Source organism: Ursus americanus, chromosome 17, assembly GCF_024610735.1.
Source record: "Ursus americanus isolate L20-20 chromosome 17, mUrsAme1.1.p, whole genome shotgun sequence".
Lineage (NCBI taxonomy): Eukaryota > Metazoa > Chordata > Mammalia > Carnivora > Ursidae > Ursus > Ursus americanus.
In genome coordinates, this window is record NC_142143.1 from 17,570,016 (window position 1) to 17,585,278 (window position 15,263).

Sequence of the window (15,263 nt, forward strand, 5' to 3'; positions counted from 1 at the left end):
GAACTCATGGGATTGTGCACGTCATGAGTGGGGAGAGGGGCAGAGAGCGGGGGGGGGGGGCAGAGAGCAAGGGGGAGAGAGAGAATATCAAGTAGACTCCCCTCTGAGTGCGGAGCCTGACATGGGGCTCCATCTCAGGACCCTGAGATCATGACCTGAGCCAAAATCAAGAGTCAGACACAACCAACTGAGCCACCCAGGCATCTCAATCCAGAAAAGTTTTTAAGTAGGTGACTTACCTTGGTTATTTCAGAGAGAGAATTCTGGTGACTAAAAATGTGTGTAAAGAGCTGCAAACTTTTCTCAGGATGTTTTCACTTATGGGGAGTTAATGTGGGGTGCTGTGCATTCTGGGCCTGCCAGCGCCATTCATTACCTGAGCAGGCCAGGGGCCTCTGCTCACTTCTGCCTTGCAAAAGGAAGAGTTTACTGGAAGAGGTGTTGGGGAGCAGGACATCAGACCTGGAAATGGTGAAGTGATTGCAGCAAAGAGGTTCCTATCCTATCAGTATCTCTCTCACCCTCTGAAGCTGAATCTGGCAGACAAACTTGTTCTGCTTGTGAGCCTTGCCTATCAGAGTTTGGGGGAAGCCTAGGAGGAATGTCCTTCTCCTAGGAGGAATGTCTTTGCCAAATATGTCTCTGCTTCAAAGAGACCTTGTATGATAGGACAACAACAAAAGAAGGGTAAGTCACTTCATCTTCTTTACCTCTTCCTCCCAATGCTTCCTCTCCCTTTTAAGAACCTAGTAAGCTTGCTTCCTTCTTAGGTAACGTTTTGTCAGTCAGTTTCATCTTATTTTCAACAAGGTTTACTGCTGACTAGGGTTTTTCAAACTGCAGCTTTTTGTCCACAAATGGGTACTGAAATTAAGCATTAAGAAGAAATAACAACAGAATAAAAATGTCAAAGTGTGCATATATAATAAAGGTAAGTATTGTTTTACACATACACAGGTACATGTGTACAGATAGGATCACAATCCTAGAAAAGAATTTCTTACTGTGAACCACGACCAGAAAAAGTTTGAAAAGTCATCATAATAGGGCTTATTCTTCCAAGTAATAGGGAGTAAATGAGGAGACCTGTGGTTCACACACTCTCCTGTATCTACTCAGCCCTTTAATACAGGTCTTTAATGTTTAAGCTATATTTTGTAGAATGGGGGGTTTGTGGTGTCACCTGGGGGAATAATTACATGTTTCAAGCAAATGATTTAGAAAAAAATCTGTGTGTCGGGCCTTTAACGAACATTCATTTTAGGGGAGGATACAAGATTTTCTAGGTTTCAAAAGAATTGACTTGTCTTAATCTTTTTAAAAAATATTTATTTATTTTAGAGAGAGAGAGAGAGCAAGCAGGGGGAAGGACAGAGGGAGAGAATCCTCAGGCAGACTCTCCACTGAGTGCAGAGCCCGATGCGGAGCTCGATCCCAGGTCCTCGAGATCATCACCTGAGCTGAAATCAAGAGCCAGACATTCAACCCACTGAGCCACCCTGATGCATCAACTTCCCTTATTCTTAAAATTTACGAGCCTTTGAGCATTTCTTTTAGCAGTTAATGTTTAAACTTCTACTTACATATTTTTTAAGTTTTTGAGTAGGTGATAAGGGCTTGTGCTGAGTTGAATAGTGTCTCCCAACTCATGTCCATTTGGTATCTGTGAATGTGGTTTTACTTGAAAATAGGGTCATGGCAGATGTAATCAAGTCAAGGTGAAGTCATAGTGGATTAAGATGGGCCCTAAATCTAATGACTGATGTCCTCCTAAGCGGAGAGACACGAGATACGCAGACATAGGATGCATTACTGATAGACTACGCTATGAATAGGAGTTGGGCACTGCATAAAATGTGGTTTTGGGTGCATGGCAGAAAACTCAAAAGACAGAAAAGACAGTTTTTCTCTATGGTGGAATCGAGTCTTACTAGTTTGTCATTTAACAGCTTTTTAAGGAATCTAAACCATTTTTTAGCTGTGCTAAGCCAATATTTTGCAGTACTTATCTTGCCTTTAAGATATTCTCCTGAGACAAACCATAAGAGACTCTTAACCATAGGAAACAAACTGTGGGTTATTGGAGGGGAGGTGAGTGGGGAAATGGGGTAACTGGGTGATGGGCCTTAAGGAGGGCATTTGATGTAGTGAGCACTGGGTGTTCTATGCAATTGATAAATCACTAAATTCTACCTTTTAAAGTAATAATACACTACATGTTAATTAAATTGATTTAAGTAAAAAATTAAAAATGTTCTCCTGAAATTTCTTGTTATATATTCTATCTCAAGACTTTTATTTTATTTTTTAAAAGATTTTATTTATTTTTTTGTCAGAGAGAGCACAAGCAGGAGGAGCAGCAGACTCCCCGCTGAGCAGGGAGCCCAACGCAGGACTTGATCCCAGGACCTGGGGTTCATGACCTGAGCTGAAGGCAGATGCTCAACCAACTGAGCTACCTAGTGTCCCCATCTTAAGAATTTTTTTTTTTTTTAAAAGTACATACTTTCTTAGTTTATAAGAATGTATAATTTAAAAATAATCTTGGGGTGCCTGGCTGGCTCTGTTGGTGGAGCATGGAACTCTTGATCTCGGGGTTGTGAGTTTGAGCCCCATGTCAGGTATAGAGATTACTAAAAAATAAAATCTTTAAAAAAATAAATAAAGGGGCACCTGGGTGGCTCAGTCAGTTAAGTGTCTGCCTTTGGCTCAGGTCATGATCCCAGGGTCCTGGGATAGAGCCCTGCATTGTGCTCCCTGCTCAGCAGAGAGCCTGTTTCTCCCTCTGCCTCTCCCCTGGCTTGTGCTCGCTCTCTCTGTTGCTCACTCTCTGTCAAATAAATCTTTAAAAAAAAATATTCTTAGAGTGTAATTATCTTAATATAAGTTAACTTATTTTCTGCATTGTTTTTAGAAAATAGTCTCTGACCTTTAATATGGAATTTAATCAACATCTGCCATTTGCAACTGATACGCCAAGAATTCGATTAATGTTTGAAATCTGGTGTAGCTTTCACTTCTCAGACACAGGAAGGTGAGATACAAAGCAAACCAAGATCCCAAATTAGCAGTTAGTTGTAATTTTCTGAGGTGTCTATTTAAATTAGTTTACCTCAGAGCTCCTTTCTAACATGAAACCCATGTTAACTAACATAACATGAATTAATGTGGCGTTCATGTGTTTTTAAATGCATGAATTAGGAGAGTATTGCAGAAATTAAGTAGAAGTGAAGCTTTCTGAGTGGTGAGCTCAAGAAGTAGGGAGCCAGAGTGCTGGATGGGAAATCATCTCTGACGCTGGCAGGCGGGCCAACTTCATGGGTGTGTGGCTTGCTGCACACCAAAAACATCCATAAAAAAGGAAATTGAAAATTGGACTTTATTAAAATTTGAAGCTTCTGCTTTTCAAAAGATTATTAAGAAAAAGTAAAGACAAGCTATACTGTGGGATAAAATATTTGCAGATCAAATCTATCTGATAAAAGACTTATATCCATGATATATGAAGATGACTAAAATAATAACAATAAAACATGGATGAAAGATTTGAACAGACACTTCACCAAAGAAAATACAAGCATGTAACAGAATTCCCAAAATCATTAGTCATGAGACACCATTACTAACCTATTAGAGTGCCTAAAATTAAAAAGACTAACCAGACCAGGTGTTGGAAGAGGATGGAGAGGAACTGGAACTCTCAAAACTGCTGGTGGGAATGTGAAACTGTATACATACATTGCAGAACAGCTTGGCAATTTCTTAAAAAGTTATACACCTATTTATATGCTGCAGCCATTTTCGTAGGAAAGTATTCAATAGAAATGGAAGCATATGTTCACAGGCTTGTATGTGAGTCTTTTTAGTATACTTCACCATTCATAACAGCTTTATTCCTATAAGTCCCAAACTGGAAACAACCAAAAAGTCCACCAAAGGTGAGTGGATACACCAATTGTATTATAATTATACTCAGCAATAAAAAGAAGTGAGTGATTGATACGTGCAACCATGTGAATGAATCTCAAAATAATTGTGCTGCATGAAATAAGCCAGACCAAGATGGTAGGTACATACTGTATGGTATGATTTCATTTACGTAACATTCTAGAAAATGCAAATTTTTTTTTAAAGATTTTTTAAATTTATTTATTCAACAGAGATAGAAACAGCCAGCGAGAGAGGGAACGCAAGCAGGGGAAGTGGGAGAGGAAGAAGCAGGCTCGTAGCAGAGAAGCCTGATGTGGGGCTTGATCCCATAACGCCGGGATCACGTCCTGAGCCTAAGGCAGACGCTTAACTGCCGTGCCACCCAGGCGCCCCTAGAAAATGCAAATTTATCTGTTGTGACAGAAAGCAGATCAGTGGTTGATCCAGGAGACAATATGGGAGGAATTAGAGGCACAGAGAACTTTGGGTATGATGGGTATGTTTATTATTTTGCCTGTAGTAATGGTTACACAGGTGTTCACATGTCAAACCTCATCAATTTGTATATTTTAAATATGTCAATGTCAAACATACCTCCATAAAAGTGTTTAAAAGTTGAGCGTATCATGATTCATGTTATACATACATCCGTAATCCTTCAGAATTTAGTCCTGGGTTAACTTTTTCTCAACAAAAATCAATCCATAGTCATAGCACAGTCTAAATACGCAGAGATTTAACAATGCCGACTTCAGCTTTCTTTTATTCCAGTAGCACCAGTAGGGAACAGCAGTCTTGAGTGTGCCTCTGTTTCAGGTCTCAAAGGACGCCCGGCACCAGAACGGAGAGCGCTTTAACTTCACTCTCTGGAGGGTGAGCTCATCTAAACACGCACTGGTCGGAATGCCAATCTCCACCCGCTCCTTAAAGGTGGTAAACGCAAGCCAATTTCCTTGGGCGTGTGAGGGGCCACACGAGGCAAGAATCCGGCCAGTTTCCAGCCCGAGATTCCACATCTTCCAGAGAAGTCTTACTATACGGAGAGTGAAGAGCGCAAGTGCTCGGGCCTGGGAAAGCAGTAGCAACTGGAGGAGGCGGGGATAAGAAGAAAGAAAGAAAGAAAGAAAAAAAAAAAAAAAAAAAGACAAGCGCTCCGGCCGGAAGTCCACGCTAGGCCCGCATCACGTGCCCTCTCGGGCGCCGGCACACTCCACGGCTTTCTGGTCCGGCGGGGCCCCGAGGCCCTGCACTTTCGGTTCCGCCCGCTGGCCGTCAGCTGCGACCCCGGCTCGCACTTCCGCTCGCCCTCTGACCCGCTGCCCAACGTCTGTGCATTCTGCGGTACGGTGTCTCGGGGCACGCCTTTAGGGCCGGTGGGGAGTGCGGTGTGCAGTTTCTCTCGTGCTAGAGTTTGAAGAGGCGCGGGGAAGCCACTGGGTGTCGGTCTTCCGCTTGCTGCCCAAGAGGTGCCTTTAAGTTGCGCAGGCCCAGCCCCCACGCCAAGAGCCCAAAGTGAAGGCTGAAGGCCGCCCGCGGCCATGGAAGGAGCGTTTGGCCTCTCGCCGCCCTTACATCCTAAATGAGCCCACGGGGCGCGGGGTGGGAGACAACCCGGGGTCCTGACCCCGTCCCACCGCTGCTGTGTGGCCTGTTTCCCGGCACGGTTTCATCCTGACCCGGGGGCCTAATAACACTGCCCACCTTTCCTCTCCGTGCAGCCCCCTGACCATGCCCGCGGGCGTGTCCTGGGCCACCTACCTGAAAATGTTCGCTGCCAGCCTCCTGAGCATGTGCGCCGGGGCTGAAGTGGTGCACAGATACTACCGGCCGGACCTGGTGAGTGCAGGAGGGTCCATCGTTCCTGGCTCCTGGATCCCTCCGTTCTCCTCCCAGCAGCCGAAAGGATCTTAAAACAAAATTAGAAGGCCATCTGCCCTGAGCCTAAAACCTGATGATGGCATTCCATTGCGTTTAGAGCAATGCATGGCCTGTTCTTACACGGGTCTTACACAGCCAGTCCCCTGCCTGCCACTGGCCTTGATCTTTTACTATTTACCCCTCGTTCCCACTCTTGCAGCCACACCGGTTTCCTTGCTGTTTCTCACACTCATCAAGCCTGTCCCATTGTCAATGCCATGCTTTTTCTCATCTTGGAAGGCTTTTCTCCCAGATCTTGGGTTGGTTTCCTGCTTCAAAACGTCAAGTCTCTGCTCAAATATCTCCTCCAGCAGTCAGGGTCCTTTGGACAGCTCCTAAAGGATTCCTCCTTGTGCTGTTCTGACTCAGTCCTTTGCTCCCCTAGAGGACTTGTCACAATTTGCAAGTATTTTTTCCCTTTTTTTTTTTTTTTTAATTTTTCTTTGTTTCCTCTCCACCAGAATGTAATCTCCATGAAGGGCCTGGGCCTGGGTAGTTCACCCTTGATCTCAATCACCTAGAAAAGAGCTTAGAACATAGTAAATGCTCGATAAATATTTGATAAATGAAGAATGAGGGAATATAGGCATTCCAAGGAGGGAGAAATTTAAGTTTAGCATTTTAAGCATTCGTTGAATTAGAACTGGGAGATAGAGGTGTTTTTGAGGAGTTACGGTCTTGCTGAGGTGGAGGCAAGGAAATGCAGTGGAAATAATGATAGGCGTGTGCTAGGTGTATGCTACAGGTGTGAATAGAGTGGTTTGGAGCCCAGCGTATGGAACAGTCATGTCTGCCTTGACTCTGGACGGGTAACACAGAACTAGCCATTTGTCTTTTAGTTTCAGTGAACTGTCAGCTACAGTTTCGGGGGTTTTTATTCTTGTTTTCAGATAAGGAAACTGAGATTCTGAAGACTGAAGGTGATTTCCCAGATTCACATAGCTTCCTGGGGATTTGAAGTCCAAGCTTTCTGTTTAGTGCTTTTCTTTTTTGATCCTGTTAATGAGGTAGTACAACACCCTTGTAAAACACCTAGATTGAATTCGGCATGTAGAGTAGGATGTGAAAATCTACCCCTCCCCCACTGTCTCCAGTCTGCTCCCCACAGGTGGCTACCATTTTTTGGTTGGTGTATACTTGCAGACTTCTGTTGTTGAGACACACACACACACACACACACACACACACACACACACACACACACAGTGGAGAGGGTGTCTTTCCCCACGTAAATAGGTGTTCATATACACATTTCTCTGTAACTTGTTTGTTTTGGTTAACATCTCTATGAATAGACACATGTTTATATCAACAGCCTTTTTTCTTTCTGACCATTGAATAGCATTTTATACTACGGATGTTCCATATATTATTTAATCCCATATTGACATTTTGGTGGTATCTAGTTTTCGTACAAACAATGCTGAAGTATCCCTTTTTTTTTTTTTTAAGATTTTATTTATTTATTTGACAGACAGCCAGCGAGAGAGGGAACACAAGCAGGGGGAGTGGGAGAGGAAGAAGCAGGCTCCCAGCGGAGAAGCCCGATGCGGGCTCGATCCCAGAACGCTGGGATCACGCCCTGAGCCGAAGGCAGACGCTTAACGACTGCGCCACCAAGGCGCCCCATGAAGTATCTCTTACCAGCAGGGACTGCTTCTCTTGAGCCTAGGAAAGTATCAAGGATACCTAGTGGAGACAGAAAGGGGTAAGAACCTTCCACAGAAATGCAGTTAGGTCATTAGCTCCAGCGGAAAGCAGGCGTTACAAAGGAAGGAATGCCTATGATTTGCCCCTGGGAAATTGACCTTCGATTCACCCATCTCATTATAAGTAGGAACAGGCAAGGTTGTTACCAGCAGCTGCTTCGACCTTGGGAAGAGGCAGCATGAAGCCAGCATCTCTGGAAGGACTGTACTGAAGGGTCGCAGGCCACTTCGTCCTGATTGGGCAGTGGCATCAGCAGTGGGGTACCTCTGTAGGGACCTGAAGGCCAGGGCTGGCCAGTTACGTGTAGGATGCTGGATACTTTACTAACATTTAAGGAATTTGTGTTCTTTTCCTGCGTCTGTTGGTATTCTAGCAATGACTGACACTGTTGTAACAACCGCTGGCCTTTGTTGGAGTCTTTCAGTCTTTACAGCTAGAAGGTCTGGGTGGAGTTCAGGGCGGAGGAGACCCCGATGGCTGCCTAGAATGTGTGGTCAGTGCTGTCTTAAGGGAGCGGCATTAAGGATGCTTTTCCTAGTTGTCCAGCTCAGCTGCTCAGGCTAGGAATGGAGGCAGGGACTCAAGGCAAGTGTCCTGTCCTGGAATACAAAGTGTGCTCGAGCTTCCCTTGGCATTTCCATTTACTCTTGCATTACTTTTACTGATTCTGTTTTCCTTAATTTATAATCTACTTATTATTGAAGGCATAGTCAAAAAAATGCAGTCTCAATGATGAGGAAAGACGTTAGGGTTTGGAGCTGATGGCCAAGAAAGAATTCTTGTGACGTCTTTGGTGCAAAAAGGTGGTTTTATTAAAGCTTGGAGACAGGACCCGTGGGCAGGAAGAGCTGCATTGGGGTCACGAGGAGTGGTCCATTATGTACTATCAAGTTGGGAGGGGGATAGGGATAGTGTAGCCTCCTAGGTATTTTGGAAACAAGGTTTCCAGGATCCTAAGGGGGCTAGCTATTGTCAGGGAAAGGTCATTTATTACTTCTTAGTAAAAACTCAGTCATGAGACTCCTCAGATGTATACAGGTGGGACATATGCTTGGGGGATGATTGCTAACATGTATCTTGGCGGGGGTGCGGGGGTGCAGGCGGGTGGGTAGAGATGAAGTTTCCGAAGGAATTTTTGTATGTTAAAGTAGACTTACAGGATCCTGGGGGTTGGGCTAAGATTGCCTTTTGCCCTTAGCAAGGCGGTAACGTCAAGGCAGCTGAGTCCCTAGAGGAAGGTCACTCGGCCTGTTTCAAGGACTTGTCAGTGGGCTGTAGGTAGTAAGGAAATTTAACTTTTCTTTTGCCTTTTTTTCCCACATCATTAGGATTCATTTTATTTTATTTAAATATTTTATTTATTTATTTGTCAGAGAGAGAGAGAGCACAAACGGGGAACAGGAGGCAGAGGGGGAAGCAGTTTCCCCACTGAGCAAGGAGCCTGAGACTGGACTTGGTCCCAGGACCCTGGGATCATGACCTGAGACGAAAGCAGATGCTTAACTGACTGAGCCACCCAGGCGCCCCAGGACTCATTTTAAAGTGTTCATTTTTGGTTGTCTCCAGACATACCCACATACACACAAATTGCTATTTAGAACCTCTACTGACATTGTTAACTTTTGATGTCAGAAGACTTATTAGTCTTTTAAAAAATTGATTATATATTTAGTAAATAAAAGTGCTATTTTTCTGAAGCGGGAGAGGTAGGTTCTTGTCTCACAGAGTCGAAGAATGAATCTCGCGGACAAAGGAGAGTGAGTAAAGCGATAAGAGTTTTTATTAAGCAAGAGTACAGAAAATAAAAAGCTCTCAGGAGCGAGAGGGGCCCAACAGGGTTGCCACTGAGGGCTTTTAGGGTTGCTCTTTTATGGAAGGCTAAGGAGGGAACTTAAATCTTTCTGACTTCTCTACTGGCAGCACCATTGATTAAGGACTAGTGATAACATCTTTAATGACTTACTTCTTTTTAGGGTCTAGTTATTTTCTGTTGACCACAGGAGACTGTCATAAATAAGACTCCCCCTTGGATACCTACGGCAGGGTGGTCTGTAGTATTCCCTTATCTCTGGTTTCCTTACACCTCCACATTTTGGGGATTTCTGTGAGCCTGATCACATAGGCAGGCCCCTATCTATCTCTCCCTACCTAGCCCCGCCTGTCCCTTACTCATTTCTTTTAATAAGAGTTGAAATGTCTGGGCGCCTGGGTGGCTCAGTTCTCTGTCTCTCCCTCTGTGGGCTTGAGCTCACTCTCTCACTCACTCTCTCTCTCAAATAGATAAATAAATAAATCTTAAAAAAAACAAGTTGAATTGTCATTTTAGCTTTGTACTGTATTGGCGATTCAGGTTACTCCAGATGTGTCCGTGTGTGTGTGTGTGTGTGTGTGTGTGTGTGTGTAGTTGTATATACTTTATAGAAATTTGAAACATGCTATTATTGTATTTTATTTTTTATTTTTTAAAGTTTTTAATTCCAGTTAGTTAACACACAGTGTTATGTTAGTTTCAGGTATAGTACAGTATGCTATATTTTATAGGGCTTTGTGACTTCATATAATTTCCTTTTGTGACCCTGGGGGGAAAAGATATTTCTAAATTACTTAGTTTCCACAGTTTAATGAATATGAAACAAGCTACATTCATTCTTACACTAAAGGGATTGGAATGTCAAAATCCTAGGACTAGTTTTAAGATAGGAAATTGTCTGACAAGTTACTCTGGCTTTTATTCTGGTTTCCATCACTGATTTTTTTAGAAAGTCATTTTCACTTCAAAATGAGAGTTGTGCTGTGAAGCACATCTCTTAGCTGCCTACCTCTCCTATGACCCTGGCCCCAAACCCCACATTCTTTCCTGAACTATTTTATTTCTTTAAGATTAACTAGTTGTTAGACGAAAGAATAAAATGAACCAGATCAAGGTGTTTGAACTTCAGGCATTGAAAAGCTATAGAAGCTTTCTGAAGTGAGTGAAATTATGCCAGAGTTATCTTGCAGTTTTATATAAAGTAATCTGAGTAAAGCTTTTATTTCTCCAATCTTAGGAGCTTCTAAGGGTCCTGAGCGAAAGTCTGTTGATTTATTCATCCAGCACCGTTTTTTGCCTGCCTTTTATAATGAGGGGCATTCCATAGGGTTGTAAGAAATAGGGAGGAAATTGCGACGAGGTCGCTTTCCTCAGGACCGCAGTACGTAAGCTGAGAGCTGAGAGGAACAGATACGCCTCTGAATCATTATGAACAGTTCCACTCGGATGTGCAGTGGGCATGTTCGAAACTGAGCTGGCCTTCCTCCAGCAGACCTGCTCTTCTTGAAGTCTTGCCTGTCACAGTGGTTGGTGACTCCATCGTTCCTGTTGTTCAGGCCAAAGCCTAGGAGTCTTCTTTAACTCCTCTCTCATACTGCACACAACAGCAACTCCCACTGGCTGATCTGAAAACTATATCCAGAATCTCACTGCTTTTCACCACATCCATTACCCAGTTCAAGCCACTGTCAGCCCATGTCTCACCTCAGTTTCTGTGTTTCTGCCTTCCAGCCTTGCTCTCCTGCAGGCTTTTCTCGACGAAGCCACTGTCTTTTTATGCTTGAGTCAGGTCATGTCATTCTTCTCAGAACTCTCCAGGGATTGGGGCGCCTGGGTGGCACAGCGGTTAAGCGTCTGCCTTCGGCTCAGGGCGTGACCTGAGTCCTGGGATCGAGCCCCACATCAGGCTCCTCTGCTAGGAGCCTGCTTCTTCCTCTCCCACTCCCCCTGCTTGTGTTCCCTCTCTCGCTGGCTGTCTCTCTCTTTGTCAAATAAATAAATAAAATCTTTAAAAAAAAAACAACTCTCCAGGGATTATATACTTCCTAGTCCCTTCCTAACCTCTTGTTGACTACTTTATACCAGCTGTGCTGACCACCTTGCTCTTCCTTGCACATAAGGGCACATTTCTGCCTTAGGTCCTCTGCATTTGTGGTTTCTGCCTGAAACACTCCTAGATACCTGCACGGCTGGTTTTCTCATCCTCCTTCATGTCTTTGTGTAAAAGGGAGCTTTTCAGACAATAAGCACCTGACAAAATGCTCAGCATCATTAACCATCAGAGAAATGCACATCAAAAACAACAAGATGCCATTTCATCACCACTATAATGGCTATAATTAAAAACAGCTCATGACAAGCGTCAGTGAGGCTGCAGAGAAATTGGAACCCTCATACAATGCTGCTAGGGATGTAAAATGGGACAGCTGCTTTGGAAACCAGTCTGGCCGTTCCTCAGACAGTTCAACGTAGAGTCATAGGACTTAGCGATTCCACATCTTGGTTTGTACCCAAGAGAAATGGAAACATAGGTCCACACAGCCTCCTTGTACACAGGTTCATTTAAGTGGAATCATACAATATGTGGTCTTTTGTGACTACTTTCTTTCACTTTGCATGTTTTCAAGGTTCGTCCCATGTTGTCAAATATATCTGTACTTCATTTCCTTTTAGGACGGAATAATATTCCATCATAAGGATAGTGGGGTTGGATCCCAAGTCTCTGGGATCATGACCTGAGCTGAAGGCAGATGCTTAACCGACTGAGCCTCCCAGGCACCCCAGGCACTTACTGTTTTTGAACAGTAACGACTTGATTTGAAATCTATTCAAAATGAATTGATTCCCAGTACTTGTTTCCTGTGCCAGGCACATGGTAGAGACTCAGTGAATAGTGCAGGAATGAATTTCAGATTGTGGAAAGCTTTATTAAGATCTGTGATCTGTCAGTTAATATTGATAGAAACTCTCCCTCTGTGAGTCCTGAAATGCTAGAGGCGCAGCTTGGATAATAGAGTCACGTAAGCTATGGGTTAGAAACGGACTGAGATGGGCCATAGGCTCTCACTATAAGGATTTACCATTGAGTGCACAGGGACTTCTGTTTTTTTTTAGTTTTTACTTTCAGGTCACACTGAAGTACAGTCTAAGAAAGCACTGGCATCTATGTTGTTTTGTTTTTCTGATAGACAATACCTGAAATTCCACCAAAGCCTGGAGAACTCAAAACGGAGCTTTGGGGACTGAAAAAGAGACAACATGAACCTCAAATTTCTCAGCAATAGAAACCTCAAAATACTCAACTCTGCCAAGAACTCCGTGAATAATATTCTAAGTATTAAATTTATATTTTTAATGTTTATTGAGTCAGACCAGTTGTCTTTAAGCACCTAGTGCAATGCTCACTGCAGGAGGAGGTGCCCAGATGTTAACTGATGCACTGAGATTAAATATGGATTGACCAGTGTCTCTTGAAAACTGCCAAAGTTTGTATCATCAGCTTTTTGAATGTGGTTGAATAGATACTGTCTTGAATATCATGTGAGAAAGAATATTTACAGTGTTTCCTGCCCTTATAGTTCTGGTTTATTTCTCTGAATAAGCTTGACTATCATGGCAGATGGGAATTATAAATTAGCTATAATAAAAGTGTCATTGGCAATGAAAGCTTATGGTGTGAAGTTAATATTTCTCTAAAATTGGAAAGTGCTATTTGTACTAAACTGAATTGAGTTGAAATATTTAAAGTTTGAAGTTCTTTTGGAATTGTGTACTTCACAAAATTATAACAAATGTCACTTGGACTGTCACAAGTTCTTTATCCCCAAATTCGAGAAACCATATTACCATGTAGTTATTCTTATAAAATATATTTTAAAATAACTGAAAAGCTTAAATGAGTTTTGTTACGGGGTAAATTGTGTCCTCTCCCCAAAGATGTTGAAGTCCTAACCTCCAGTACCTGTTAATGTGACCTTATTTGGAAATAGGAGTCCTGCAAATGTAATGAAGTTAAGATGGGGTCATTAGGGTGGGTCACTAATCTAATCTGACTGGTGTCTTTATAAGAGGCAAACGCCATGTAAAGACAGACGGGGAGAGCACAGTGTGACATCAGATCAAAGATTGAAATGATGTAAGCCAGGAATTCCAGGGATGGAGAGCCAAAAATTAAGAGTACTAGATTATTCCTTAATAAAGCTGTGGGTAAAAAACAACCCAAGATAGACCAGTTGCAAGGTGTTTGGTCATTAAATTAGGTCAAACAGGGTTGTGCAAGGTGTTTATGACATAGCCGCTTGTTTTTACCCAAAACTGAGTAGGATGCTTTCTAAGCTTCCTGCTTGAAACATTACACGCAGAATTTGCAACTGGAGAACGCTGAGGAGCAAGTTTCAGATGCTATTAATTTAATGCAATTCGATGGCTTTAATTTCTATACAACCGTCTTTATAAATGGTAATTTATGATGGCCAAAAAATTGGAAACACATATTATGAAAAATAGCTAATACAGCGTTGTATCATGAAAGGAAGCTATGTCTTAACACAGCATGTTTCCCTATGACTGAGCTCCCGTTTTCTTTCTTTTTTTAAAGATTTTATTTATTTGACAGAGAAACAGCCAGCGAGAGAGGGAACACAAACGGGGAGTGGAAGAGGAAGAAGCAGGCTCCCAGCAGAGGAGCCTGATGTGGGGCTCGATCCCAGAACGCCCGGATCACGCCCCAAGCCGAAGGCAGACGCTTAATGACTAAGCCACCCAGGCGCCCCTCCCATTTTATTTCTTACAAAGGAAAAGAAACAGGTTTTTAAAAAGACATACATTCAAGTAAATTAGCTTTCAAAGTGATTATTGCAAACTAAGCCTAGAAAAATAGCTTGGGGGAGAAGTAGGACACATAACAACAAACAGAAATAAAAGAAGCCCAGAAAAGGGTCCTAAATTATCGGGAAAATCTAGTCCCTAGTAACAATTTATAGTACATAAAATTGGTTTCCGTAAAGTTTTCTCTTACACATGTGATCTCTGAATATACAACTCAGGTTTTCTCTCCCTAGCCATTTAAGAAATAGACCACCATTTGTGAATTTAGAGAACCCGTTTCTTCCATAAATAATACATTTCAAAAGAAGTGATTGCTTGCTGAGGATCATCAGTATCTGCAGTTAACCTGTTGTGGGATTATGGGTGTTTTGAAAGACAGCCTTATTTTGGAGTAACTCTAGATTTACAGGAAAACTGCAAAGATAGTAGAGCCCCCATGTCCCCTCTGTTTCCACAAATGCTGGTCCGCAGGTCAAAGCCAAAGAACCATGAACTATACTCCAGACTAAATTTTATCAGGTTAACCCAGGCAATTAGGTGCCTAGTTGCCATATCTCCTTCAATCTCTTTCTATCCTTGGTTTTGACCTTGAAGCTTTTGAAGAGTACTGTTCCTGTGCTACGGGGTTTGTCTTGGTCTTGTCTTTGCCTTGTTTGGTAGAGATGGCAGTACTCTTGTTACCATATCCTATCAGGGATACAGGACATCACTGGGGATATTAACCTTGACCACTACGTTAAGGTAGTGTCTGCCAGGTTTCTCTGCTACAAAGTTACTATTTCCCCCTTTTCATACTCTAGAGGACAGCCACTAAATCTAGCTCACTTTCAAAAAGGAAAGAATTAAGCCCCACCTCCTGGAAGAGGGAGTATATGCATATTATTATTTGGAATTCTTTAGTAAGGAACATTGTCTTTTCTCTATATAGGTGACTTTTTAAAAATAATAGATCTAAAAAACACTTCTGTGATATGTACAAATTACTTTTGTAAGGGGGAAAAAAATCCAAAACACAGGATTAAAAAAAAAAAAAATCAGCCAAGTATGTACAATCATTATGAAGACAAGC

The 15,263-nt window shown here is 42.6% G+C and overlaps 1 protein-coding gene and 2 long non-coding RNA genes across 4 annotated transcripts; 2 read left to right on the forward strand and 1 right to left on the reverse strand.

Annotated features, from left to right (window-relative positions):
* Positions 1–693: 693 nt before the first annotated feature.
* Positions 694–5,078, forward strand: LOC148108633 (uncharacterized). Its single transcript, XR_015727117.1, has 2 exons — positions 694–3,034; positions 4,747–5,078. It is a non-coding gene; the product is annotated as an uncharacterized LOC148108633 (long non-coding RNA).
* Positions 4,413–6,210, reverse strand: LOC148108634 (uncharacterized). Its single transcript, XR_015727114.1, has 2 exons — positions 5,987–6,210; positions 4,413–5,836 (listed from the first exon to the last, which is right to left on the reverse strand). It is a non-coding gene; the product is annotated as an uncharacterized LOC148108634 (long non-coding RNA).
* UQCC6 (ubiquinol-cytochrome c reductase complex assembly factor 6) lies at positions 5,136–12,726 on the forward strand. 2 transcript variants are annotated; one of them, XM_045779847.2, is made up of 3 exons: positions 5,136–5,271; positions 5,649–5,766; positions 12,556–12,726. In XM_045779847.2, exons 2-3 carry the CDS (start codon positions 5,659–5,661, stop codon positions 12,649–12,651), a joined length of 204 nt encoding a protein of 67 aa, XP_045635803.1. In that variant the 5' UTR covers positions 5,136–5,271; positions 5,649–5,658; the 3' UTR covers positions 12,652–12,726. The 2 variants fall into 2 exon arrangements, with proteins under 2 accessions (XP_045635803.1, XP_045635805.1); XM_045779849.2 differs by having other exon boundaries at positions 5,237–5,396.
* The last annotated feature ends 2,537 nt before the right edge of the window (positions 12,727–15,263 follow it).

What these genes read in the sequence shown, in the direction of transcription:
- UQCC6 (XM_045779847.2), top strand. Translation starts at nt 5,659, where the DNA reads ATGCCCGCGGGCGTGTCCTGGGCCACCTACCTGAAAATGTTCGCTGCC. An exon ending in GATACTACCGGCCGGACCTG is followed by an intron (nt 5,767 to 12,555) that starts GTGAGTGCAGGA and finishes TTTTTCTGATAG; the next exon opens with ACAATACCTGAAATTCCACC.